Source organism: Dysidea avara, chromosome 3, assembly GCF_963678975.1.
Source record: "Dysidea avara chromosome 3, odDysAvar1.4, whole genome shotgun sequence".
Classification (NCBI taxonomy): domain Eukaryota; kingdom Metazoa; phylum Porifera; class Demospongiae; order Dictyoceratida; family Dysideidae; genus Dysidea; species Dysidea avara.
The window spans coordinates 1331071-1358987 of NC_089274.1; the positions used below are offsets into that span (position 1 = coordinate 1331071).

At 38.1% G+C, this 27917-nt stretch overlaps 3 protein-coding genes and 1 non-coding gene across 6 annotated transcripts; 2 read left to right on the forward strand and 2 right to left on the reverse strand.

Moving 5' to 3' along the window:
- Window positions 1–5686: 5686 nt before the first annotated feature.
- LOC136251641 (uncharacterized) lies at window positions 5687–8703 on the reverse strand. Of its 3 annotated transcripts, XM_066044097.1 has the most exons (4): window positions 8567–8703; window positions 6175–6225; window positions 5889–6118; window positions 5690–5819 (listed from the first exon to the last, which is right to left on the reverse strand). In XM_066044097.1, the coding sequence occupies exons 1-4, from the start codon at window positions 8640–8642 to the stop codon at window positions 5814–5816; spliced, it is 363 nt and encodes a 120-aa protein (XP_065900169.1). In that variant the 5' UTR covers window positions 8643–8703; the 3' UTR covers window positions 5690–5813. The 3 variants fall into 3 exon arrangements, with proteins under 3 accessions (XP_065900167.1, XP_065900168.1, XP_065900169.1); XM_066044095.1 differs by having other exon boundaries at window positions 5687–6118; XM_066044096.1 differs by having other exon boundaries at window positions 5687–6118; window positions 6175–6222; window positions 8567–8689.
- An 8280-nt stretch (window positions 8704–16983) lies between these two features.
- On the forward strand, window positions 16984–21969 carry LOC136248773 (uncharacterized). The gene is made up of 11 exons (XM_066040573.1): window positions 16984–17159; window positions 17215–17245; window positions 19234–19362; window positions 19414–19479; window positions 20695–20769; window positions 20970–21092; window positions 21138–21278; window positions 21574–21609; window positions 21654–21719; window positions 21771–21815; window positions 21865–21969. Exons 1-11 carry the CDS (start codon window positions 17038–17040, stop codon window positions 21877–21879), a joined length of 849 nt encoding a protein of 282 aa, XP_065896645.1. The 5' UTR covers window positions 16984–17037; the 3' UTR covers window positions 21880–21969.
- A 48-nt stretch (window positions 21970–22017) lies between these two features.
- Window positions 22018–27808, forward strand: LOC136248771 (peptidyl-prolyl cis-trans isomerase G-like). The gene is made up of 11 exons (XM_066040572.1): window positions 22018–22292; window positions 22343–22450; window positions 22509–22553; window positions 22604–22691; window positions 23598–23627; window positions 23673–23818; window positions 25229–25404; window positions 25692–25894; window positions 26052–26244; window positions 26894–26935; window positions 27117–27808. Exons 1-11 carry the CDS (start codon window positions 22169–22171, stop codon window positions 27717–27719), a joined length of 1758 nt encoding a protein of 585 aa, XP_065896644.1. The 5' UTR covers window positions 22018–22168; the 3' UTR covers window positions 27720–27808.
- Trnaq-cug (transfer RNA glutamine (anticodon CUG)) lies at window positions 22026–22097 on the reverse strand. Its single transcript has one exon. It is a non-coding gene; the product is annotated as a tRNA-Gln (tRNA).
- Window positions 27809–27917: the final 109 nt, after the last annotated feature.

Sequence of the window (27917 nt, forward strand, 5' to 3'; positions counted from 1 at the left end):
AGATATGATTTTCCAAAATGATAATGTTTTGATACCCAATATTGCCAAATCTAGCAGAATAACAGGCGTAACACAAAATTATCAAAATATGCGATTTTGCATAACCCATAAATTGTAGTTCATGCCTGCTAAGCTCTATAGCTATATAGCAATAAACATTTGACCTTTCATCAGTAAGGCAGTTACTATATGTGAATAACACTGGCTGTAGGCCTATAGCTATATGCATAAAAACAAGTGCAGAGCATTGTTACAAATTTAAAGTATTGCAGCAGCAGCAACATAATATTATTATAATAAATAGTATGTACAAGGGCAGATCTAGGATTTCCCAATGGGGGGGCATCTATAGTGGGATTAAACAATGTGGAAACTGGTTGATACAACTAGTATAGTGTAGTGTGAGAAGCACACTCAGCATGAGAAGCATGCTTTATCTAGGGAAGTCTGGGGGCACAATTTTTTTTTTGTAAATTTAACTTTCTGAGATCGAATTTGGCAATAATATTGACTGTACCTTACTGAATAAGCAATGTGAGCTAGCAGTGATGAATAGCTTTCTTATAAAGGGTGCAACATATATGCTGCAGTATGGTTTGAGTTCAAAGTTGAAGTTCAAAGGGTCCAGTTGGTCCTTGTTTAAAGAATCTTAATGATGAATGTTCTATTAAAGTATTTGACTGTTCTATTAAAGTATTTGACTGTTCTATTAAAGTATTTTGATGTTTAGCAGCTGTTTAAGTAATTTTATCCCCTCTTGTTGATTCTTAGAAGAGATTAGTTCTTCTATTCTCACTCTTTTCATGTTTTCATTGCCCATGTATGCTTTTATGGTAGAGCGGCAAAGAAAAAAAAACAATCACTTGTTGATAAAAGCACCAAACTTGGTAACGGTTTCATCAAAATTTGTTGCTGCACCCCCTTAAATCCGCCTTTGTTTATTACATCATTATCTTTATCAATCGCCACCTGCAACACAAACTTAAAGACCCGCAAAAATATTCACTCATTTTTCTGCCATCACTACACATACCTTAAAACTGATTGCCCAAAGAGATATAATAACTGCGACCTAGCTGTATGGGTGAATAGACCATTTAGGTATACTAATCATCTTCTTAAAGCATCATCTTCTTATTTGAAGTGCTCTTAGTCACTCTGAAGACACTGATTCTACCTAACCAATACCCAAGATGTCATGAAGGAATTGTGAGGCTGGTTTCTGGTCAACATTTTTCGTGAAATATACAGTCCTACTGTATTGAATAATGTACTTTCAATAAAATTAAGTAATATAAACACTTGCAGAAATTTTCCAAAATGGAAATTGTGAGCAGATCAAAAGTTGTCAAAAGTGGCAACTTTTCCAAAGTTGCCATAATTGGTTTGTAACATACCTCTTCATTTTCAATCCTTCTCTTTTGCCATGTGAATATAGGCCAATACTTTCCATGGGGTTGGTCTCTTCATAATTTGTGACTGGATTTTGGGAAACGATCCAAATTGCACATTAGAAGTTTCGAGATAAACAGTTTAAAGAATTCAAGTTAACATAACTCGCCAAAGACAGCAAGCATGCGTATGAAACTTACACAAAAGATGCATCAATCTGTTACCTTTCAGACCACTTCCAGTACTTGTAGCTGCTCATAGAGTTTCCCACCAAATTAGATAGAAAATCTGAGCAGTTGGATGAGCAAAGTAGTATCACGAGTGTTCACAAAGGGGTGGAGGGTGGGGGGTAGTGGGGTGGGCAAGGGATAGACTTCAAAATGGAGGCAGACCTTGATTGGAGTCCAGACATGAGATTCCAGGGCTGTGCTGGTATAGTGGCTGATATGTAGCAAAATCAACAGAAAAAAAATGTCTGGTTAACATTATTAGGCCATCCACCAAAGTTTTGATAAGAAGTATAGCAGCTACTATTTTCTGAAGATCTGGGTAAGAATATTTTAACACAAGTAGCAGTACTTACACATTCAGTTGTATGGCTTCTAGTAACTTTGTGCTTTATGGAATAAGTACACAGAAGCTTTCTATTTGTTGTAGTGAGCAAAGAGGCTTTTCACTTAGAAATTTTATTGATGACACATATACTACAAGGTTATTCGATTACAAAATAAAAATCAATTATATTTTTACCAGCCCAATTGAATAATCGATATTATCGATTAATCGTGAGAGCCCTACATGCAAGAATATAAGACATTAAATTATTTTGTAATGGATATAACTGATTGCTTTACACGAGACAGCACCTTCACAATGCAATCTTGCCATAACCAAGTCATCAGAACTTTGAATTAATTGTGTGGCTTGGTCTGGGAAAACCAGTCTTATCGCTCACGACAACAGATTTGATTTTCACCAAGAACACATTGTCAAAGCTACATGAATAAACTATCAAATTTCTTTATCAAAATCAGCTAGACTTAAGTGGTCTGGTTTTGCTGACTGTTTTTCCCAAGCATAGTGTGATCCGTATGAACGGTGGCAAGGAATTGGTATGAAATATGTGAACTTTGGTACTCATAGCTTCATTCACTGGCAAGCTACAACACAGTCAATACTTAAAACTGGCATTTCTCGATATTTTTAAATAGGCAATAAGACCGGTTTGGGTCACATATGATAATCATTCATAAACAAAAGTTAATGTTCTGAAATTAAAAGGGTGCGATCACCAATGATTGAACTATGGTGTAGCTATAATGTTTCTTGTTTTACAGCATCTATCCCTATTCACAACATGGATCCCTACTTCACTGATATTTAAGTACATTGGTTTTGTTTACTTTTTGTGATAGCATATGATATATATGTGTATTGATAATAACTTAAGTGTGTTCAGAATGCCCGTAAAACACATGTCTTTCAAAATATCTCTGTAAACTAACCTGTTTAATAATTTGTATGGTCAGAGTCTTATTAAGCATCCTTCGCTGCATAGAATGATACCAAACTTAGCGAATTTGGTTGAGGATAACAACTTGTAAATTGCCGAGATAATTGAATTTTCCAATAGGTTAATGTATGGAGCACGTATTATGTCATCATCAGCAGTAAATAACTGTCGCTATGGCAAAATTTTCCCATTTGTACGGTCGGCATTGGATAGAGAAATTCAAGGATCCGGGACCAGGGACCCGTGGAAATCCAACTCTTCTTGGAATTTTATACACCTCACTGTATTCTATACTTGTACTAGGTACTAGTGCTGGGCGATATACATTTTTCTTATGTCATGTCATGGCAAAATTTATTCACGATATGAATATATATCACGATATAGTGTATTTGATAGCTTACAAGTTACTATACTTAGTCTTAAGGTTGAATCTGGGATACCTTTGTCACCATTATCTATTACAATTGTAATTGCATTGGCTCTTTGAACTACTGTTCTTACTTCCCACTGCATTGCATTGATCATTGTAAACATATCTGTGTATTTACCTAGCACCTTTCAAAATGGTAGAAAGTATACTAGATTGGATGTACATGTTACCAGAATATCTAATGATATAACTACTGTAACACTTTCAATGAGGGTGCAGTGCAAGGCTTGGCAAAACTAGAGGCACCATTTTATAAATTTAAATAGTACTGGGTAGGTCACATGAGTTCTATCACAATAATAATTTCTAGCTAACATATCACAACATAAATAAATATATCATGATACAAAATATATTCATTATATTGCCCAGCACTACTAGGTACCTCTGCAAGTAGTCTTGCATGGCCAATCCACTTCCCCCCCGTGGTATCTCGCACTATGTTTACACCAAATAGAAATTATGAGCGCCTCTGAAAAAGTGTCTGAAGCTGACTGCATTAATTATAGGTCACTTGCTATTTTCCCAGAATATTTGTTTACACAATGTTTCTAAACTTTAGTAGCTAGGTGACATAATAGACTAGCATGCTCATTGTGCAGCAGGCGAACAATTACCAGCTAAGTCAAGCTAAGCAAGTTCCAGCAGCTCTTCATACATCATGGTGCATTTGTACAATGTACCTAAACTACTCTAGTAGCTAGGCGGCATAATAGACTAGTATGCTTATTGTGTAGCAGGCAGCAGACATTAGGCGTGAGTCTCACTCTTTGGCTAGCAATCTCATGCTCTCATGCCTACCCCTCTGTTTCTCACTCTTTCAGCTTAATTCTCATGCATTTCTCACGCCTGACCTGCTTCATAATTAGCCCTGTGCTTAAAATTGGACAGCCCTGTGCTTATTTATGTACTTTGAGCATGCAGTGACCTTTTTTTTTTTGTTTGGTTTTCACTACCAAAAATCATGGAGCTGCACTTGAGTTTAGTTCACATTGCTACTAGTGTTTGAGGTCTCACTCCTAAAATTATTGAGAGGTTGGCATCTCTGAGGCAGTGGCCTATAAATGCAGTCAACTTCAGACACTTTTTCAGAGGCGCTTATAATTTCGTTGGTGTAAACATCATGCGAGATGCCGTGAGGGCGGGGAGGTGGATTGGCCATGCAAGACTACTTGCAGAGGTACCTAGTACAAGTATAGAATACTGTGAAGTGTATAAAATTCCAAGCAGAGTGGGTACTGATGAAAGCCGGAATGGAACGGAACGGAATGGAACCAATCGGGGGGCGCGCCAAATTAAAAATCGTTTAAAACAGGTTGTGCAATATTTCCAACTGTCACACAATAACTAGAATTGTGCTAGAATTAGTTTGTTTCTGTTAATAAGCATGCTAGTAATCGTTCGCTCGAAAGTTCTATTAAATGCCCACCACGTGGCAAGGTGTGTAAATAAAATCCATCCAGTTTAGTTTAATCCTGATGTAGAATGACTTCCTTACCATTCCAAAAGGTAAACTACTGTAGTATTTTATGTTGTAGCGGTATTCAAGCCGTTTTGTACAAGTGTCGCTGGTTTTCTGAAGCGACTATAATTCTACCATTATTGGCAGCGATTTACGGGAGTTAGCGAACTGCAGTATGTTGTATTAACGTGCTTACAAAAATAGGTTAACAGCTTAGCTAAATGATCGTTTTTCAACTTAGACAATTCTGAATTGTACAATGCATTCTTGCAGTGGGCATTAAATAGATCCATCGAGCAAATGTTTTCTAGCATGTCTATAGCAGTAGCGAACTAATTTTAGTTATTGTGTGAAAGTTGGAAACAGCACATAATCTGTTTAAAGCGATTTTTAAACTTGGCGCACGCCCCCTATTGGTTCCATTCCGTTCCGTTCCATTCTGGCTTTCATCACTACCCAAGCAGAGTTGGATTTCCGCAGGTCCCCTGGTCCCGGGTCCACTGTTTTTACCTACCCTTCAAATATGTGTGGTGCCTAATTGTCTGGGTTATGTAATAGAGGCCACACCACCATAGGTAACCAGGGGTATTGTTGTGCTTTATAGCAAAAGTTACATCACTTCTCTTTTCTCAACACCTCTAGTTGGCTCACCACATTCATGACAGATTCTGAGCTCATAACTAAATTTCAGCCTGTATGTACTACTAGTTGTAACTACCTATCAACTGCTGCCATTCCTTCAATTCTCCTTTTACCACTATAATGTTATTCTGAATGGTGATCAAGTGTAGCTGATGCTATATGCATAGTGTTCACTAAATATAGATTAATCGATTTAGTAATCGATGGTTAATCGATTAATAAAGTAATTGAAAGTGACAGCCCTACTTGTATGTACTGAGTTATATTGAGCATAAAGTTCACCATAAAAAAAAAAGCTAGCTATTTCCATTATTACCAAGTTTTAAATACAGTAGTTGATATATACAAACACATGGAAAGAAAATTACCATTCATACCTACATAATTAAAATGCTCTCACCATACACATCATCAACAGGATCAAGACAGAGTTGTAATCTTCTCACATTAGTAAGAGTAATCTCCAGTGTTCTCCATGTAGCATTAGGAGTTAACTTTAACCACTTGTCTAGTGTCTTCTGTAAACAAGAAACACTTTGCTGAGGATTGTCTTTCTCAATCACATCAAGTACATCTAGTTCTAATCCCAACTCTATTCCAATGTCTTTCCAATCAGTGGCATACTTTCTCTTGGTAACATATCTGTTGAGATCTCTCATTGTTGGAGTATCATCCTCTACAGGTCACACATGATACTGGTAATGGTAATAATACACAATACAAGTCACTTACTATTTGTAATTTGATCAATCACTACTGCACCATCCACTAGTGTTAGATCTGCTACAAAGAGAATAGATCAATTACCTACAGCAATCATGGGTTGCTACAGACAAAAGATTCAAGAATCAGGACCAAACACAATCTATATACATAATGTGTACATATTGTTTAGTCTACTGGACAAGGCTTTTAATTCAGTCCAAGTGAATTCAACTTTAGCTATGTAGCAGGTGCATTCTTTATCATCAAAAGGTCAACCGGCTGTGTGTCAAGTTGCTCAAGCAACGTACAATAAATGGAGTTTGAAATGCTAAATATCAGCAGATTTTTTTTACTCTGGAGGAACTGCTGCATGGTAGATGGCAAAAAATAATATATTGTGTAATGAACTTTATGCAACTAGCTACATGAAGTTGAACTGTATACAGGATACCTTGCTTTATAGCTGAACTTTAGTTCAGCCACACCCTGTAGAGATATCAGCTACAATCAAGTCACCCTGTAGAAATTTCAGGTACGAACAAGTCACCCTGTAGAAAGATCAGCTGCAATCAAGTTACCCTGTAGAGAATTTAGCCAAGTCACCCTATAAAAATTCAGCTGCGGACAAATCACCCTGTAAAGAGTTTAACTATGTTACAAATCAGAGAGATCAGCTACAATCAAGTCACCATGTATTCAGCTACACATAAATAAACAGTTCAACTGTGTAACAAGTCACCCTAATAGCTACATTATAATCAGTTTCATATTTACAATAGACACACAAAATTCTCTAGGGTGATTTGTTATGTACCTGAACTCTACACAGGGTGAGGCTGAACATTTTAATAGAGTAGTTGAATGTTCTAATAAGATGACTGCACTATTAGAGTAACTCAATCGCACACTAGTTGGCTTTTGTAGTATAACAAAAAAATATATATACAAGTACACAGAAAAATTTGGAATTTTCAACTAGAGTAGGGACCACAGCACATCAATAAAAAGTACTGAAACAAGCTGGAGTAGTGCTGTACAGTAAAACAATAAGTGTTATACCCCTACTGTGCATTTCTGTTATGGTATCTTGAGCAGTTTTAATATCATGCACTACTCCAGCTTGTTTCGGTACTTTTTAATGATGTGCCTATCATATCAAAACTAATGTCAAATTACTGGATTCCACAAGGTTTTGCCCTAGCTTTTTCGGTAAAAATTACACCACCTCGTAAACTAACCACTATAAATTCCACATACTTCAGTTTACGGAAACACAGTTTGGTTTATCAGATTCCTTGATGTCAGACAAGTCCCGTGGTATATTAGATTTTGCTCAGAGATGAATGCAAAAATTGCAGAAAGAGCCTTGCTCTGATGAATTACACACCATCAGGTACGTAAATAAATGCTAGGATTTTCGTGTACTTCTCTGTAAAATTACCAGTTAAAGACTCAGTACGGATGAATACTTAATTAATACACTTCAACACATAAATAATACAAAGTTTAGCGGATTTGGTTGAGGATAACAGGTTGTACTTGGTAACATTACAACCACAGTACAGGCGGCATTGTACAGTGCAATTCAAGGGCTTTCTTTCATTGCATAATGTGTTATAGAAATTATAGGTGCTAATTCCTGTACTTTTGTATTTTCTGTATATAGTGCAAAACGCAAAATGTATTTTATATTGGAAAAGGGAATGAAAAGGTTTTTTGAATCGACCAACCTGAGGTAGTGAAAGGGATATAAAGCAGATATTACATCATTTTAATTCAGAATTAAGGGTAAAACTTTATATTCTGTGAAAAAAATAGACCATCGGTAGAATGGCTGTGATTTGACAAAATGTAGCTAGAGTAGTTTTGATATGTGGTCCCTACTCTAGTTGAAAATTCCAAAATTTTCCAATGTGCACTTGTAAATATATGGGAAATAAATAAATCGTGATGGATCACAGCAATCTGCACTCTTCATGCTCCAGATGTCACCAAACTAAACCTCCAACTACCAATTTTAACCACTTATAATCTTAACTATATATGTAATTACTTAAGTGGTTAGTATTATTGTACGTATTTCATGGCTGTTGGTTGCTACCAACAGACCTTTGGTGTTTTCACACCATAAAGCCTAAATAAATAAAAACAGCCTTATAAAGCTATCGAGAAATCTTTTTTTAACCTTACTTTTTCCGGAAACCCCTTAGCTACTTACCTTATACGGTATGTTGGGGACCACCTTGTGTACAGGCCATAGATTATAGGCTGTCTAGCCTTTTGTGTTACTCTTCTTCAGAGAAATTAATGACTATGGACAAGAATACCATATAGCTAGGCCATGCGCTCCTGCTGGTATTAGAGATAGCTAGTCCACGCACCTACAGTATGTTCATACACAACACGGATGAATCCTTACTCTCAGAATGACATCGGGATCTATTCACCAAAGTGGTTACGTTATCCTCAACGAGATCCTCAGTGTTACGCTTCATGCCGGAAAATTGGCCAGGGGTAGCTATTTAATACCACGTGATAACGCATCACGTGCATGGCATGTAGAGGCAGATCTAGGCGAGCGGATCTAGGATTTACACCAAAGGGAGTGCTAAGCTCAGTAGAGGTATCTAGCTAAAAAGGCATGGTTAAGTGGACACTCATGCAGCATGCGGAGCATTGGGGCGAGCCCCACAAATGGCAGTAGTCACTCGTAAGCCGACCCTTGCGTCTGACCATTCCCGAGAGTTATTCTTTCTTTCTTACTGATCCTCTTTTATCAGTTTGGCACTGGAGGGTGCACACAGAAGGCAGAGTCTGTTTGAGGTGTTTACCCATAGCCAAGGAGCCTAAGCGTATAAAATCTTTGAGCTAAATCCTAAAGTGAAACGGGACAAATAGCTACCTGAAAAAAAAGCCAACCCTATCGTGACTTGATCCGGCCGCAGGCCACCCAGATTCCGGCCAAGCGCCACACTCGGAGCCAACTTTGGGGAGTTCCCGAGAGTTATTTTCATATACATTGACATGGACAAAGAAGACCGTCTTGGAAGAAGGCCGGGAGAGAACGAGACAGGGCGAGGAGGGAACACTGGCTGGTGGATGCCCGGGTGAATGGTACGTGCGTCACGTTCACGAAAACTTCCTGTACGAAAAAGGCCGCATTTGCGCCACTTGGCTTAGAATATTTTTCTAGCACGAAACTGTACATAGTGGTGCACAAATTAGACAGTTTTATTTTTGTAATTACAGTAATTAGTCTTTTTTGTTGTTGTTGTTTTTGCCTTGCCATGCCCACAGTGTAGTCCTCTACTTTTCGTGTTCGCATGCTGTCCAAGGTTTCGCATGCCTATTTGTTTTGTTGTACATCTTTTCATCACAATTGTTAATGATGGTTATCTCTCTTGTCACTTGGGCCACGACTTCTTATCTATACATAGACATGGACAAAGAAGAAGGCAGGGAGAGAACGAGACAGGGCGAGGATGGCAGCATGCAGAAATGCGCAGATAAAGTAGAAGACACCTGATAGACGCCATGCACACCCCTCGGCAGAAGAGAGCATGCAGTTGGCCCTCGAGTTGGCCAATGCATGAAACCGCCAGAAAACAGGCAGATAGCTAAGTCCTAGCTGACTATGCTTCCACACAGTTTGTAGCTATATACTGGCAGACCAATGAGCCTCCCACTGACTTGGAACTTTTTTCATCTTCCTCCAGCTACCTCTAGAGTAGCCTGAGCATTTCTGTATGTAGCTATAGCTACAAACACACACACACATTAAATGCTATTCATGGAAACAGTCGATGCCGCATCTCTTTTTACACAACTCAGGCTCGCCCATGCATCATGCTTTTAGCATCTGTTTAGTAGCTATATGGGGGTCTGAGGTTGTGGGGTTGACTGTCATGCTACAACTGCTGTCCCCCGGAACACGGTTTCAGCAACCATAATTGGTCCCCCCTGGGCACAGGAAATTTTGCCGAGTTTAGCCTTCTGAACAAGCATAAGAATTGTGAGTCACTTAGTGAATCACTGCATGTATTCTCTAGCATGCTGTGCATGCATGGTAGCTAAAGGGCACAGCTTTATAGGGCACATAAATGGCTTAGCTAATTATTAGTTTCTCATTCCCGCCTGCATGGCTGTTTTTCTTAGGATTTTTTACACCACTGGTGGCTGAGTGCAGCTATATCCAGCACCTTTTAAAGTTGGTACCCAGTCTATGCGTATAGGAAAACGGCATTCTGAGTCATTTTAGCTAGCTAATATTCACTAGCTATCTATAGTCAGTAAAAAATAAAATAAACATCCACCGTCCTGCTATTTTGAGTACAGAAGGAAGAGAAACTAATCAAAATTAAGTTTATGTGGCCTTAGCTAATGCCGCTGCATTGAATTTCAAGTGCTCTAGGAGTGCATGCAATCTCCAGATATTAGCTTAAACTGATACTATTTATTATTATTATTTATTAGTTTTACAACCACACTGTACATGTACAAATATAGTTGATTACAAGACTGACAATGGTGATTGGTGATTAGAATAGGGTGGCTGATAGCTAAAGGTTACAAACTGCCAGTAGTTAATTACAAATACTAACTACCTAATTAAAATATACTACTTAGTTACATATACAGGAGAAAGGGGTGATGTGCATGTGTGTTGTTTGTACAGAAAGAACAGGGACAGCAAAAATGAAATGTAGCTACAAGTATTATTAGAGTTAAAATTGTTTAAAAAGTGATGCCATAAAAATTGGGTGAGTTGCTTTTTTATTGTCACGTAAGGTAGATTAAGGTCAATCAAGGGTAGAGAGTTCCATAATCTTGGTAGTCGGCAAAAAGAAAAATGACGGTTTGAATTAGTTGTGGAAATATGATGGACTAACTAATTGCCTGATGATGATGCATGATCTTGTGGATACTGATACTTTCATTGATATGTAGTTATTAATGTTGAAGTGGGGGTAGGGAGTTTTGTAGGATTGTATGAAAAAAAGTATATCACTCAATTCGTATTGGTACATTAAAGGGAGTAAATCAAGTTGTATTAGTCTAGTTTTGTAGGGTGAGTGGTATAGTCATTTAATATATACTTCGTTGCTATCTGAAAATGTAACCAGTGAATTTATGCTGCATACAAACTGCTTTCAAAGAGTTTTTAATCAAGGATGGGTAATTACTTATGATTGGGAACTTCTGATTCATACTGTGGTCAGTGTTGGGAGTAACGCGCTACGTAATATTATTACTTTTGTGGTAACAAAGTAATATAACGAAATACGCTATAAAAACAGGTAATATAACTCAAGTTACTCTACTTGCAAATGTAACGCGTTACCTAAGTAATATAGTTACTGTAACGAATCTAATATTACGTAATATTATTACTAAAAGTAACGAAGTTACTAATCTGGTTAGTAACCCACTGAGTAACGCCAGCCACAACGAAGTAATGAAGCCTACTAAGTAAGGCTTATTCACCAGCTACTTACTTATATCAAGACTTGCACATTGTCCAACAACGCAATCGTGTCACGTGATAAGGTGGTAGTTTCACACGTGACAGCTTAAGGCTATGGACACAAAGTAATATAATATGTAATATTATTACAGTTACTTTATTTTATGGGTAATATGTAACTGTAACTAAATAGTTCAGCTGCAAGTAATATGTAATATGTAACTAGTTACTTTTAAAAAGTAACTTGCCCAACACTGACTGTGGTTATTCCCTTGGAAAGTTGGAATGTAAGGTGATGATGCATGATGCATGTACTGTCATCATTATAGTACTGATGATGATATAGGACTTGATATATGCATACCAGCGTTGAAACCGGGTCGGGTCATCCGGATCATCCGGGTCATCCGGATCATCCGGGTCACATTTTCTCCGGGTCATCCGGGTCTGACCCGGTTTACAATTTATCCGAGTCTGACCCGGATTGGATCACGTGAGAAACGAAATTGTTCGTTTGACGACGTGGAACTTATAAACGCTATCGCGTAGCTCTTTCGTGAGCCACGCCCACTTATCGCATTACCGACATATGCTCAGCCACGCCTATTTGTTAGTAAGTGCAGTATGTAGCACGAAACTGAGGGTATCTATGGTGAGGGGTAGCTATTGTCAGTAGGTGAAGACCTTTTTTTTTTTTTTTTTTTTTTTCTGGTCTTCAACCTACAGCTAGGCTGAAGTTGCAATATTTACTCAACACGAATCGAACGCTCAAAACGTAGACTCCTTCGGAGACTAGCCGAAACACGTCTCGGCTTTAATTAATCCGGGTCACATCCGGGTCACATCCGGGTCAGTGGGTCATCCGGGTCAGCAGTAGTGACCCGGTTTCAACGTTGATGCATACACGTATATGTACTTTCAATGCAACATGCTAGAAGGCATGTATAGCTACAGTTTGTTTGTATTAAAACTAAAAAAATGTGTGAAGTTTGATCAGTATAGGTGCAACCCCCAGATGCTGTAGCCCTGGTAATTTTCAGTATAGCTAGATGCTTATAGAAAGAAGTTATTTGCCTTTCAAAAAGAATTGATGTCTGCACATGCATATAGGTGAAGAAGAGATTCTCATCATTTGTTCCTTATGAGTTTAGAAGAGTTTTAGTGATGGATGTTAGAGTATTTGACTGTTCAGGTATTTTGATTTTTAGCAGCGTTTTAGCATGCACTGAAATATAATTTATTGATTATGCATAGAACCTCATATATGAGTGTGTGCTCTGTGTGTGAATGTAAAAATTACTCAGTTTGTCAGTAAATTTATCTAAACCAGAATTTTGACCACTTCTCGTTAATTCCTAAAAGAAATTAGTTCTTCCTTTGTTCTTTTCATTGCCCATGATGCATTTGTGCCTTATATACTGTAGCTTCTACTAACTTTCTATAGCTAGCAGATAGTAAGTAAAATTTTGGAGAGGGAGTGCTTCAGCACCCCACTCCCCCTAAATCTGCCCTTGTATGGCACACATCAGCCATCTCTGGTTACACCAGGTTAGCAAATAGTTTTGTGTTCTTTCAGTTCATGACCATTTGAGTGGATGTGGGATCACACAATGGTGGTGTAGTAGATCATACAGTATGATAGTACTATGTATTAGGATAATTTTCTGGCCTAAAATATCACCCTGAATTCACCGTTGAGCTTTCATCAAAGTGACAAAATGTTGGCATTAACATTTTCCAGCCTTGAATTTTGACCTTGGGAGTCTGAACTTCTAAATACAAGGGGCACTGGGAATGCTTATTTGCAGGGCATTTCAGACTTACAATATCAAATTCTGCCAATAATTACAAATATTCTTTCGATTGCTTTCTAATTGTAAATGATGGACATAGTCTCTTAAGTGGACATGTAAATTAGCAATGCAATGGACTTGTAAGTTGTATACAACAATATCAGAGCGATATGAAGTTATCAGAATAGAAGTTGGGATATGGTAGCTTGAGGTACTTCACAGGCCCGGTGGTTATGCAAGTCACGCAGCAAACAAATTGATTGATTAATTTTCATTTTAACCTCACAGTAGTTGACAAAAACCGTTTTTCCCTACCAAAACACACACACACACACACACACACAACAACAATAAACACAGTACAAAACACAATCACTAGACAACCATGCATGTTACACATACAAAAAAAGACTATACTACACAAGCTTATTTGAGTAAAAGTAAAAGTCTTTGACAGTGAATACAAATTCATCATAATTACAAGTAACACATGTGGCATCAGAATTCCACCAAGAAGTGGCAGATGAACAGATAAAGTTATGGTCGAGGAGAGATGACAAGTTTACAGGTTAGCAAAGCTGTCCTTGCAATGTGTATGATAACTACGTTGTGGTCCAAATGAGATTGGTGGATTGAAAACCAAGCATGGCTTACTGTTATTGCATGTGACAAAACACGGCACAATTAGATTCAAAATTTGATCAGAGATGGGCAACCAGTTTAAATGTCGATGATGGTCTGAAATATGATTGTATTTCCTTATATAGATTTAGTATCATGAATGCACCTGTTCTGCAATCGTTATAGACATGCTAACTGTGACTCTTTAAGTGGAGGACCCCAGACAGGTAAGGCATAGTCAATCCTAGGGTCCACAACTGATCCGAAAAATCAACTTTTACAAATCAATCCCCCTACCATTGTGGGATGTTCATCGTAGTATCCCATTGCTCATGAAACTGGAGGCACAATTGTTGTCCGCTTCACAGAAACATTGATTTTAGTATTCCGCAAGATGAAAATTTATTTATCAAAATTTTGTGCTCCACACAAAGGACTGGATAGAACTTGCAATTTAGCCAGATATTATGTAGAGTTATTGTAGTTAAAAAAGTACATACAAGTAATAAGCAAATGATTCAACTCTTCCTCATAGTGATATGATAAGGACACATAAGGTTGGATGCATAGTCTGTTAGTCTGGAAAGGATCTGAAACTTCTCACCATCTAGGTGAAGAGCGTCAAATTTTTGTGTGTCATTTCATGGGATTCTCTCAATAGTGCCAAAGTCCTTTCCAGTACGTGTGATGCCACACTGATCACCTAGGATGATGATAAATGATGGTCCATGCAAAATGTTTGGTAGTAGTTCTGTGATTTATATGGTGCAGTATACCAGCAGCTCACCAGGAGCTCCACCCAGCTTGAATCGATAATGAAAGATTTTGTGCTTTTTTTTGGTTTGTTTTGGGACATTTTGCAACATAGTGGTGATGTAGGGTGATCTAGTAAATATTTGAAGCTGCTGTGGAGTGTGAGAGGTGAAGGCAAATCAACTGCCTCCCGTGGTGCGTATAGCTTGTGTGGAAGCTGTGGATGAAATAATAATTGAAAACCACTGCTACCAAACATCCAGGGAAATCTTTTGCCATAGTTTTAGTCAATAATTAATGATTGTTGCGGCTGCAGAAGCACTGGAAATAGCTAGAAAGCGCAACAAAATTCTTTAATGCTGCAGAAAATTTTGACGCTCTTCACCCAGATGGTAAGAAGTCTCAGTTCCTTTCCAGACTAACAACATAGACAGACTATGCACCCAACCTATCAAAACACTATGAGGAAGAGTTGGCTTCTCTTGCCCTGGGTGTTAGGGTAGTTTGAAATCGATTTATATGTCTGTTTTTTTCAAAGAAAGCAACCCTGTGCTAAGCACACAGCAAATTGTTTGCTTATTACTTTTAACTACAACAACTCTGGATACGATCTGGCTAAGTAGCAACTTTTATATGGTCCTTTGTGTTGAGCACGAAATTTTATAAATAATTTTTGCATCTCGTGAGATACTAAAAATGGTAAGACAACGATTGTGCCTCCAGTTTCATGGTGGAATTCCACAATGGTAGGGGGATCAATTTGTAAAGTTGATTTTTTGGATTGTGGACCCTACCAATCCTAGCAATTCAACCAACATCTTAAGAACATCAAATGTTTCTGGTGGAGGCTAAGTAAATATAGCACCGTACTACACACACTACTTAAACGAGGGCCCCATTGTAAATGTCTATCAAAAATGATTTTTATTTATCTACTTCCTTGAAGTGGTGATCATCTACTAGGGTCGTAGGAGGAACTACACTAGATGCACGTTTTCGAGCAAACCACATGACACTAGATTAATTGACATTAAGCCGGTTTCATTCTGCTTGATGCAATCCATGCCTGCCGATTCTCCATAGGTCAGAGCACAATTTTTCTTTCACAGTGTCATGATTTTCACCAGAACATATCAATGTAGTGTCATCAGCAAATTGTAGTAATTGACTATATATGTGTGACTATAGCTTGGGAATCAAATATAATTACAAGAAATAGTTAATGTAATTGCATGTATGTAAATAGTTAGCTGATCATGTACGTGTGTATTTGATTTTTCTAGGGGCTGGTCCCCCTGGACACATCAGTAATTACTGGCTGTCCAGTATAACAAAAATAAAGTTTTTTTTTTCATAAGATAAAACAGTAGCTACATAATAAACAAATACAAGTGATCTTAAATATGGGCCTCAGCGACCTGCACAGCAATTGGTGCCTCAGCAATGGAACAGCGTAAACTGGACCTGGCACCGCGAATGCACATAATTGTAGACCTCAACAAAGAGAAGCTTAATTTACATCTCAGCCATCCCATCACTATTCCATAAGAAAGACTGTGCTTAGCACTCAAAAGGTTGGCCAATCTCTTATAAAACTGAGCAGCAGCATCACCCATTCCACCAGTACAGGGTAGTAGTGAAAATTAAGGGAGTAAATGAGGCATTCTCTACTTCATGAACCCGTTGTTAGTATTCACATCTCTTTTCCCTATCATGACGTCGGTATATGCAGAGTGTAGGGGTTGATTTGAGGGTGCACTAGGGTTAAAATTCTGACATCAAAGTATGACCTCTAAATCGTCCTCCCCAAAAACAATTAGCTGCAATGTCAAGCCTTGCGTTATCATCACGATTAGCTGTTTTGTATTTGAAGGGTCTCACCAGAAAGAGGCTGAAGGTGGGGTTCAGCCAATAAAATAGTAATTCCACCCTTTACAAGAGACCAAGACGACATCATATCCTTATTTCGGACACGCTGTAGGGATGTAATGTCGTCTTGGTCTCCCGTAAAGGGTGGAATTTCACCCTTTACAGGAGACCAAGACGAGAGAAGAAAGTGAAACAAATGGACATGCAATCAAAACTTTAATGAGCATGGTAGCTAAAATAGAGAGCACCTGTTTATGAAAATGCGTAAGTTTAATAGAACACCTCCCACGCTGACCAGAGCACGTAACTCCGTCCATGCCACGAGCCATGCCGTGTACTCATTCTAAATAAGTCTAAATAACGCGCAGCACAGTTAACTTAAAAGTTGATATGGAGAGCCCGTTTGTAACTGATTGTTGGCAAATAATTGAACTATTCTCCAAGTTAGAGACGCTGAGGTTTGCTGATTTCGTGCAAGTGTGGAAGGAGACAAGATTTGTATACTTACAAGGGTAGGTTGCCTGTCCAATATTTGATAAAAAAAGTAATATTGATTATTTCCCCCAGGGTCGGGCAGGATGAATATCAACAAAGAGAGGTGTGTAATTGTAGTGTAGATTTTATGTGATGTGTTTGTATTTTGATCTAGCCACTTCTATAAAATTAGCCAATAGTAGGGATTAAAGTGTATCTCATTTTAGCAAGTAGTCGTCTAATATTGTTTCCTTACTTTTTACTGCTGGATCATTTCTCATTTCAGCTGTAACATTTTTGAGCATGTTTCCTTACTTTTTGTAGCATGTATATTATGCCAATCCCTAGCTACTTCCTTTTAAAATTTAAATTTTTTTAAATAGCTAGTTTGTTAACTTTTTTTTTAGTCTAGCTAGCTAGCTTTGTTATACTCCTTTTATTTTCCACATAGTATAAACATCACTTGAAGCAGTTGTCTTTTACCTTCATACGCAATAAGCGCCTCCAAAATAATTATCGTTTTGTCTTTTACAGCTATTACAGCAACTGTTAAAGGCTTCAGCTGCATTTCTAATGGTCTAAATGTTGATGATTTTACAGTAAAAAATCACTGGAGAGCCCACCATTAAGAGTGGAACCCTCGCTTTTAGAAGTCTGGATCCCAAGGTGGATCCGCTACTGAAGGCATGATTAGCTAGCTACCTCACAAAAAAGCTAAACTGGTAATTAAGACTATGTAAAACGACTACCCAGCGTTATTAAATGCTAGAGACAACTCCTTGGGTACTGCACCCGTTCATAGATACTATAAACTCTTTACGGAGTCTATAGTATCTATGACCCATTCACCCTCGTCTTGTGCACACGTGCTAACACTTTGTTAAAATCATATATTTGTGTTGTGGTGCGTGCTGCAACTATTAAACGCCTCAACTATTAATTATCCTTCAAGAAGACCAAAGAAGCGGATGAATGATGAAAGCGAACAGCATGGTGCAGTAGACAGAACTTAATCGGAACAACAGATCCGTGATTCCGCCGTCATTACCTTAGCTGTCTGAAATTTCTGGAGCCGTACACCTAGGTCTTACAGCAGGCGGGCTGGCAGACAAAATCCAGGTGAATTTCAAAAATTTTAAAACTCACTGTACATCGAAACATTCGACTTTTTGCTTCGTTTAACCAAGGTACAGCATCATTACAGCAATACCAATGTATTCCAGGTGTTCTTTTTTTTGGGGGGTAAAACTTAATGCAAGGCCGTTTTTTAAGGTGCGAAAATCCATGAAACCATATGATTTCTTACCAACCCCTACTATTGTACTGTATAATATTTTACTGTCTGTTGAAACACCTACAACCAGGATTCAATCAAGTGATCAAGAGGCTTTTGCACAGTTAATGAAGTGATCAAGACATCCCCAAAAGTGATGATCAAGCAGCAAACTTTTAGCAACATGAGGCCTTTATGATTGATAATCAAGAATCAAGGCTCTTTTATAGGTGAAATCAAGACAAAATTCTTGATCCTGGTTGTAAATGTATCAAACTGGCGGTATGGAAGTGACTACCCCTGATTTTAATTTTTAAAACTTTTATAGCTGCTTAGATGGCTTACCTGTGTGTGATGCTTTCATCTTTGCAATAGAGCCCAAAGAATACATCTATATTGACAGTTGGCTAGTGGTGACCACCTTGTACTGCCTTTTGTCATTCATCTGATAATAATTTATGGAATGAGTAAGAGAAAACATGATATCGAGATTTTCCCAGCTAGATGTTTCCTTTATTTTGAGCGTAATTATGCTACAAATGATGTACTGTATAGCTGGAAAGTTTGGTGGGACGAAACTTTGGTGAATTTGCCACAATAGGATTCTGGTGAGAACAAAATTTAGCGAATTTGTTGAGCTAATACAGATTTGTATTGGACAAATGATTTGGCGGCTTTTAGTTTGGCAAAACATTGTTCACTCAGGATGCTTTATGTCCATAGTCCCATTTTATTGGTTCACTTTGTTAAGATAATAGGGTAATCCAGAAATACTTTGTCATATTGTTATTGCTTATTACAGTTTTAAACAATTCCTTCCCATCTGTCATCTGTTACAGATACTAGTGCAACTGTTCAGTACAGCCAGTGCCTACCTTAGTGACTGCTTTCCAGTCAATGTTCGTGTGGCAGCACTTTATCTCCTCTATGCTCTCTACAACACTCAGACCCACGAGCCCAGTGTACAGGTATTGTGTGTAGTATTGTACTAGTGTGATGTGGACATGATGATATTACAGATAAGACTAGTACCAGAAATGTGGATTAAGTTGGAAGAGTTACACATGCAACTAAGAAATGAAGGAGTATGTGTGTCTTGTTGTGTTGATATCAAACGGTACAGTCGTACCGTTTAAGTAGGAATCCAGGTGAAATTTTCACGAATCACCAAATTTTCCGCGTTTAAAAATCATCCTAGAGATATCTTACGAGATGAAAATCACCTTTACGGAATAGTACTAGTCTATATAGTACATAAAACAGCATTAAATACAACAAAACGCTTACAGTTGACCGGATATAAATTTTTTAAAAATCACCAAAACTCGAATTTTAGACTCACTGCCTCACTCACTGACCACAGTCGCAAGCCTAGAGCCCAAACGAAGCAGCGCACAGCCACCATTTTACACCACAATAACAAACTCACCAGTGGGATGTGCCTTTTGGGGTTCCGACGAGTGTGTGCCCTCTAGATCTGCGCCTTGTCTTTTCTTTTATCTTCAATCAGGCTGCTTGTCTTCTTCATCCAACGAAACCATATTGAGGCGTTAATTTTCTGTATCAACGCTTTCTTTAAACAGCATATAAATAGACGCCACAAGATTATTTAAGACGCTTAGACTACACTACTGTACGAAGGAATAGATTATATTCCTTACTGATATAATCTATGATGGAGGGTACTGTATGGAGGTACTGGTATTAGATAGCTTCACGATAGGTCACAATATCACGCCCATTCTTCTTCATTCTACGCATTATCGATCTATCGATTGAAACCACGATGACACACCTCTTTCACTAGCTATATTTCAGTGACCACACACCTTCAATTTGGAAGGCTGACTCGACATACTCTATAATCGATCAAAACCACGTCCCTTTTTTGGCAAGCGCACATCTTGCAGACTGCCTCGAGATACTTTAACACAGCAGTCACCCTAATAGAACAGTCACATGTTTATAGCTAGCTGTATGTCTTAACAAAAAACTAAACAAACTAGTATATTAAAAATTATAAATTTAAAAATAAAGTAGGAATCTAAACGATAAAAAGTAGTGAAACAAGAGAAGAACAATGGTAGTTATTACAGCATAGCTCGGTGAGAAATCCCTACTTTGGCATGATATAGCCATTATTTTGTGTTCAATGCCAAAATAGGAATTTCCCACCGAGCTATGCTGTAATAGTTACCATTGTTCTTCTCTTGTTTCACTACTTTTTATCGTTTAGATTCCTACTTTATTTTTAAATTTATAATTTTTAATATATTTATTATTGTATACTAATATTACAGCATTGTGATGCTGATTACATTGCCTGTAAGTTGAAGCAAGATAAGGCACTGAGGCTTACAGCTACACCCACACAGGTGTGTGTATGTGTAGTGTGAGTGTGTGTGTGTGAGTGTGTGTGTGTGTGTGTGTGTGTGTGTGTGTGTGTGTGTGTTTGTGTGTGTGAGTGTGAGTGAGTGTGAGTCTGTGTGAGTGCGTACGTGCAAGTGTGCGTGCGTGCATACGTAGCATGTGGATGCATGTATGTAATTGCATTTATGGTCTTTCATTGCTCTAGTTAAGTCTGGGTAATTGGGGTGGTGATATTGGAGAGAGGGCTCTTGTGGGTTTCATCCATTCTCACATATTATCAGATGAGTCTTGTCTCCTACTACAAGTCCTTGACTCAGACAACATCTCAGTAAGGACACAGTTAATAGCATAACCACTGTCATCCTTCTTGTAGCAAGTACAGTCAGCATTGGTAGCTTACCAACAAGTTAAGCTAAACAACTCATCATTGTTACCAAGTGGTATGCTGCGGCCATCTACTGTGGCCAAAGAGCTACACTATATTAAGGAAAATTACCTCAGCTGGCGTAACCAGGTATGTAGTGCACTTAGCAACAGGTCAAATGTATAAATAGGTTGATTAAATAGCGTTTGTTATGTGCAAATACTTTCCTAATAAAATGCAGCACTTAGTTATCACTGACTTCCAAAATGTTAGAGTACTCAACAAAAATGGTAATAATGTAGACACCTCTGGACACCATGCCCTGGTTTTAAAAGTGGTTTATTTTATGCACATTACTACTAGATAGAGTGACAGGTTCTACTGTAGATATGTCATAGTATTCTCTTTCTTTATATCACTTGTATTATATGTAAAAACCTTGTAGGGTATTGTGACTACACCAGAAGTTGATACCGTTCAAGTAAGTGATGTATGTTGATAATGAAATCATTGGATTTCCTCTAGGCTAGTTCAGTGCCATCAGCACGACAAAGAATTGTAGAGAAGGCATTTTCTTCAGACACCACTTCGGTATGCTTATGCTTAATGTGTTTGTACCCATGTGAGAGTTGCATTTTGCAGTCATTGCGTCGGAAAAAGCGGAAGAGCTCTACAGCATCTTCAAAAGTAAAATGATGTTATTTAATGATTGTAATTAATGCAGATTGATTTTCAGAGTGGCAAATCTTGATTTGATAAGACTCTGTATTATACATGATTTTTCTCAGTAATATTATGTGCTTATGTGATTTGCGATGTCCCTTCGTTTGTGCTTGAAAAATTTGCTCATACAAAACGTGATACAAAAAGGTTGAGAATTCGAAAAAAAAAAAAAAAAGGTCCCACCGAGATTTGAACTCGGATTGTCAGATTCAGAGTCTGAAGTGCTAACCATTACACCATGGGACCACTTGGTAGCAGTGGGTAATTTAAGTCAGTTATGTACCCATTAGTATAATATTAACAACGTGATTATTGTAATGCCGAGACCTAGGTGCTTCTTCGACATCGCCATCAATGGAATACCGACAGGACGTATTGTGTTTGAGTTATTCACTGATGTGTGTCCTATAACTTGTGAAAACTTCAGATGTCTTTGTACTGGTGGGCATTAAATAGATGAGCTACTTTTTATTTACTGGTTGCATAAATAGGGGAGAAAGGAGAAGGACCCACAACTTATAAACCGCTCCATTACAAGGGCGTTCCGTTTCACAGAGTGGTAAAAGGGTTTATCATTCAAGGTGGAGATTTTGCAAGCGGTCAGTAGACATGAAAATGCATGAGCTAGTCGGCAGGATATTTGTGAATGCATTTTAGGAAATGGCACAGGAGGAGAGTCCGTATATGGAGGAACATTTGATGGTATTTTAGTATTTTAATGGTATCAAACTTGGTGAAAATTATCTGTGCAGATGAGAATTTTGTACTAAAACATGATGGACAATTCCAGCTATCGATGGCCAACAGAGGACCCAATACAAATGGCTCACAATTTTTCATGTATGTTACAGTAGCTGATGTTGAATGCACCTATCAATGTTATATCCCAACTGCTGCACTTCCCTGGTCGAATTCACACCATAGATGTAACAGTATATCTATGTTCAAACTTTTCCTAAGGGACAATTTCATGTTAGAAAACACTCAATTGTTTACCCCAGGACTTTATTGTTTGTTTGTTTTGCTGTTATCAACTTTACCAGCTACTTAATTAGGTACTGGAGGGCATGCACAGAGAACAGACCCTGCTTACTAGGTGCAAGAGTACGTAATATCTCTCTTACTAAAGTAAAAGATGTGCATACATTTTTAGTAGTAAATTGCAAGTGTTCCTACACATACCCTGGGTACAAGTTTAGGTGGCTAATTAAACCCCTATGGAAATGGAAATCCACTACCTATGTAGCATCAAGAGTTCATAACAATTGTATAGGGTATCCTACTCTCGTATACCCCTATAGAACAACAAGGTGTTGTAGTTTGTGATTTATGAGCAGCTGTAAAAGTGCAATAATCATTAGCATTTTGTTACACTCGCAATGCTCGTGAAAGCCATACTTACGAATGGCCTGGCAAGAAATGTCTATGCAGTTGTCTAAACCTATGAAAGTACGCTTGTAGTTCAGTGAGAAACACTGAGAGCTCGAGTTAGTTCAGTTGCTAGCAACATTGTTAGGCACATGTTCAATCAATATTATGTTCAGTTAATGACATCATTAGTTATTCAAGGGAAACGGGCAAACTCAGAAATGTTATGCCATAACTTCACGATACACCCTTCTACAAGGGTATATGAGAGTAGGATACTCTCTTCAGTATATGTATTATGAACTCTTGCTAATGTGGAGTAGTGGGACATAACGTTAAGTGCATAACGTGAACTTCTCTCTACCTTGTCTATTGTAGTACAACACGACCAGCTCCCCATTTGGATGGGTAAGTTTCAACATCAGTGTTACCTTTGTTACACCATGCCAATAGAATGCATACAGTATTTGGGAGGGTGGTGGATGGACACAAGTATGTCACAGAGATTGAGAACCAGAGGGTGGACACTAATCATAGACCATATGCTGACATCAGGATTGTACGATGTGGAGAACTAGTGTTAATAAAACCTAATAAAGGTATTGAGTGTTATATTAGTACTACCAACTTATTCATCTTTTACCTCAAGTATTCCAGTCTACTGCACAGTGAAACTTTTTTTTTATTATTCTGGACACCTTGGGACCACAGTGTTATTAGCCAGGTGTCCTGATTTCAGTTCATGTACACTGATACTAATGGGACCATAGACAACTGTCCTGATTCCACAGGTTAGGGTGTTTTTTAATGTGTAGTAAATCTGTATTGGTTGTTTGAAGTCACTGCAGCATCAATGTTTGTAGTTCTAAAGACTTTGCTTCAATACCTCCATCTTGTTATTGATATCACCATTTAACATGTTAGCTGCTATCTATGAGAACCCGTATTACATTGTGTGTAATATAAGGGTGGATTGTATAAGGATTAAAGGGTTGCATAAAGTATGATGTAGGGGCAGTAATGGATATGTCATTGAAACAAAGTTGCACTCCTTTCAGTAATATTCAGGATACGTTACACATTTGAACCATTTGTCTGTCTTGTAGTATACCTATAATGATGAATCTAGTTCATCCCTTGTAAACCCATTCAATATTGTGTGGTGGTGATATTAAAGCTGTTGTTTTTTTACCTTTGAGCTAGTACTTGTATGTAGCACAGTAGCTTATTTCTTTGATTGTAACAAGGGGTGGAATTGTTACTGTCAGGAGCCCGTAAGTTCCACAAGGCATTTATGTGCTCCTGTTACTGTTGTGATTGAGAATACCAAAGATATGGAGTGTTGGGTAACCACCCCCGGGTATCATTGGATTTTCAGATTTTCCTATGAATTTTACTTTGTCCTTCTTTGTGTCCTGTTCCCTTTTGCAAAGCAAAGTGTGGACAGTGTTGGTAACTAATGAATAAAACAGGATTGTTCATAATATTTGCATCTCACCTCCAACAGTTGAGATAATTCCCTTGCATATTGTTCTCCTTGTGTAGAACTGTGTAAAGTGAAAACAAAGTGAAGCGATTACTTTGTTTATAGTGTATTATTGATTAAGTTTGGTACACGTCTTTTGTTGCACAATTATAGCAGTATAGAGTCAGCAAACAAGTATAATGAAAACTTAAGAATTTTGTTATGCTCATATTAATACAATACACAACATTGGCATTTATGTATGTTTTTGGGATGAAATATATACCCTTCCCATAATACTGAGCACTATTATAGTGATGTGTGCAATAAACATGGCTGTATTTGTAGACTCAATTTTGTGTGGCAGCTTGTTTGCTCTGAAAATAGCGTTGAGGGGTGTCCTGTGACTTTGTTTTCTTGAAAGTCTGTAACATAGATGAGCTCAAATAAATATTTGGGATCACATAGATTCCAGGCACCAAATAGGCCACTAAATTGTCCACTTGACCCTCGGGCCCATTATCTCATTTTGTTTTGCTACTAGTGTCATCAAAGAAGAAGATAAAGAAGGTGGAAAGACTATCAAGAGAAAGTGACGATGCTCCATCTTCAACTAGTGGTAGTGAGGATAGTGAAAGCTTATCATCTTCATCAGAGGATGAATCCATTGAGAGCAGCAGTTCCAGTGAAGAAGAACGAAGAAGAAAGAAGAGAAAAAAGGTTACTACAATGCGACCACATTAATAGAACCATCTGGTGGGCCACAGATCATAAAGTGCAACTTAGCTAAATGGTCACTATGATGAGGTGGTCTTATAATGAGGCCATGAAGTACACCTTAGCTATATTTAATATGGTGACTATGATGAGGTGGTCTTATTAATGAAGTCTTACACCTTAGCTATGTTTGCTACTTGACTTGGTCACTATAGTGAGATGGTCTTATTAAAGCGGTGGCTGCTAAGCAAGGTTTCATTTGTTGATACATGTCTGTATTGTTGTATTAGAAAAAGAAACAGAAACTCAAGCTACAAGCAGATAAACCAACTAAGAAACGTAAAGTTAAAAAGAAACAGCATTCTAAAGTAACGAAGACGGAAAAGGTGAAGAAAAGGAAGAAAAAGGAAAAAGGGACAGAAAAGACGAAGATAATGACAGAAGAAGTGGAACAAGAAGAAGAAGAAGGAGAAATTGATGATGACCCACCAAAGTACAGCAATTTGTGCTGTGTATAGTGTAAAGGATTGGTAGTGAAAGTACTTGTCATTAGACAATTTAAAGTTTGATAATATTTGGTGCCAAATTCCCCTGCTGTTTAACATGTAGTCCTGAATGTGTTATGAGAATTTTATGCGGTGTTGTTTAAGGGTGGTTGTTGAAGAGCCGATGATTGTATCCACTATACTTCCTGACATGGAGATGATTCCTGAGGTACACACCAGCAAGCCGTCATTTCTGATGAGACGTAGCAAAAGTCCCTCTCCACCCAAAGATATTGAAATAAGAAGCCGTCAGCGTGCAGTGCTGATAAGACAGCAATTTCAACCGAGAAACAACCAGGTAAGTTCTCCGGCTCTGCAGAATTTAAATTAAATCAAAGCGAATGTGAGGGTCATGTGTGTACATCTGTATGTATGTAGGGTTGCCAAATCTGGTCACTGCTGAAATTGTTAAGCAGGTGACTAGATCAGTAGATTTAACAGGTCATTTTTGTCTGCTTGTGACACACTTTGGCTGGTTTAGATTTATTGACCTTTAGTTCTACATTAGGTAGGTATTGCACATTAGGGGAATTTCCAGTTAAACAAGTGACCTTATTGCATGTTTATCTTGTTACTGGAAAATGTTCAGCGTTGCGCCATTTTGGCTGGTACTCTACAAGATATTAAATAATCAATATAATTTGATCTTAAGAGTCTTTTTATCTTGAACACCACCACCAGTAATAGAGGACACCATCTAAAACTTTACAAACAAAGAGCCGGAACTTCAATAAGACAGGACTTTTTACTTTTTCAGCCATCAAATAATTGATCAGTGGAATGATTTACCTAGTCCTGTAATCTCAGCACCCACAATAAAACTCTTTATAATCTAGATTAGACAATGATTAGTCTGTAATAGGATATGGATACTGTGGAAGGCCTCAGGCCTTATGTGTATACATTGTTTTATCCATTAATAAATAAATAAATAAAATGTTTAACAGGTGTCAGCATCTGGGAGGAAACTGAAGGGAAGAGGAATTATGGTATGTAGTGTGTGTCTGTGTGTGCGTGCGTCTGTGTGTCTGTGTGTGCGTGTGTGTGTGTTACACATGCTCATCATATATAGGAATTCATACAGATAGTGCATGCACTTACAACCCTGCTACTATAATTATGTATTTTGTGTTCACATCATGTAGTTAGAGTTGTTATTTTCATTGACAGAGATTTCACACACCACCCAAAGGAGGTGGCAATGAAGCTGATGCTTGGGGGAGTAGAGATTATGATGATCGTGATGTTGGTAGATATGGCAGCAGGATGAGAACTTTCTCAAGAAGTCCCATTAGAAGGGGTAGTCCATACAGAAGGAGGGAAAGTCCCTACAGAAGAAGGGAAAGTCCCTACAGAAGGAGGGAAAGTCCCTACAAAAGGAGAGAAAGTCCCTACAAAAGGAGAGAAAGTCCCTACAAAAGAAGGGAAAGTCCCTACAGAAGAGACAGTCCTTTAAGGAAAGACAGATCAAGGAGCCCTCACTGGAGAGACAGAAATCACAGAAATGGTGATTATGATGATCATAGAAGTCACACATCGAGGAGACACAGTAGAGACAGATATTCACCTTCACCTAGGGACCAGTCATCCAGCCCAGGGGAACATCGGAGGGGAGAGAGAGAAAGTCGCTGGGATAGTCACATTAAACGGGAAAGAAAACGGGAACAAGAATCACATACCTCTCCATCACATGAACAATTCCCGGCCAATGAAGGGAAACTTGTAGTGCTTAGTAAATGGGTACGTAGACACAGCAATAATGAAAGTGAATAACATCTAAAAGTTCTGTAATAATAATACTATCTTCATTTTCTATAATGTGGGACAGAATATATTGAGTAACAAATTGTTCCTCAGCTTGACATGAGTAAAGGCATTGTAGTCCAACAAAATCATTGGTATAATTGAGTGGATCATTATTGTGTTGGCGGCAGCAGCAGCATTGTAGCCTGGCTACAATGTACATGATTG

What these genes read in the sequence shown, in the direction of transcription:
- LOC136248773 (XM_066040573.1), top strand. Translation starts at nt 17,038, where the DNA reads ATGGAGAGCCCGTTTGTAACTGATTGTTGGCAAATAATTGAACTATTC. An exon ending in TGCAACTAAGAAATGAAGGA is followed by an intron (nt 19,480 to 20,694) that starts GTATGTGTGTCT and finishes CTAATATTACAG; the next exon opens with CATTGTGATGCTGATTACAT. An exon ending in CAGAAGTTGATACCGTTCAA is followed by an intron (nt 21,610 to 21,653) that starts GTAAGTGATGTA and finishes GATTTCCTCTAG; the next exon opens with GCTAGTTCAGTGCCATCAGC.
- LOC136251641 (XM_066044095.1), bottom strand. Translation starts at nt 8,642, where the DNA reads ATGAAGCGTAACACTGAGGATCTCGTTGAGGATAACGTAACCACTTTG. An exon ending in ATCCCGATGTCATTCTGAGA is followed by an intron (nt 6,226 to 8,566) that starts GTAAGGATTCAT and finishes TTCTCTTTGTAG; the next exon opens with CAGATCTAACACTAGTGGAT. An exon ending in GATTGATCAAATTACAAATA is followed by an intron (nt 6,119 to 6,174) that starts GTAAGTGACTTG and finishes TGTGACCTGTAG; the next exon opens with AGGATGATACTCCAACAATG.
- LOC136248771 (XM_066040572.1), top strand. Translation starts at nt 22,169, where the DNA reads ATGCCGAGACCTAGGTGCTTCTTCGACATCGCCATCAATGGAATACCG. An exon ending in AGGTGGAGATTTTGCAAGCG is followed by an intron (nt 22,451 to 22,508) that starts GTCAGTAGACAT and finishes AATGCATTTTAG; the next exon opens with GAAATGGCACAGGAGGAGAG. An exon ending in GAAGAAAGAAGAGAAAAAAG is followed by an intron (nt 25,405 to 25,691) that starts GTTACTACAATG and finishes TTGTTGTATTAG; the next exon opens with AAAAAGAAACAGAAACTCAA.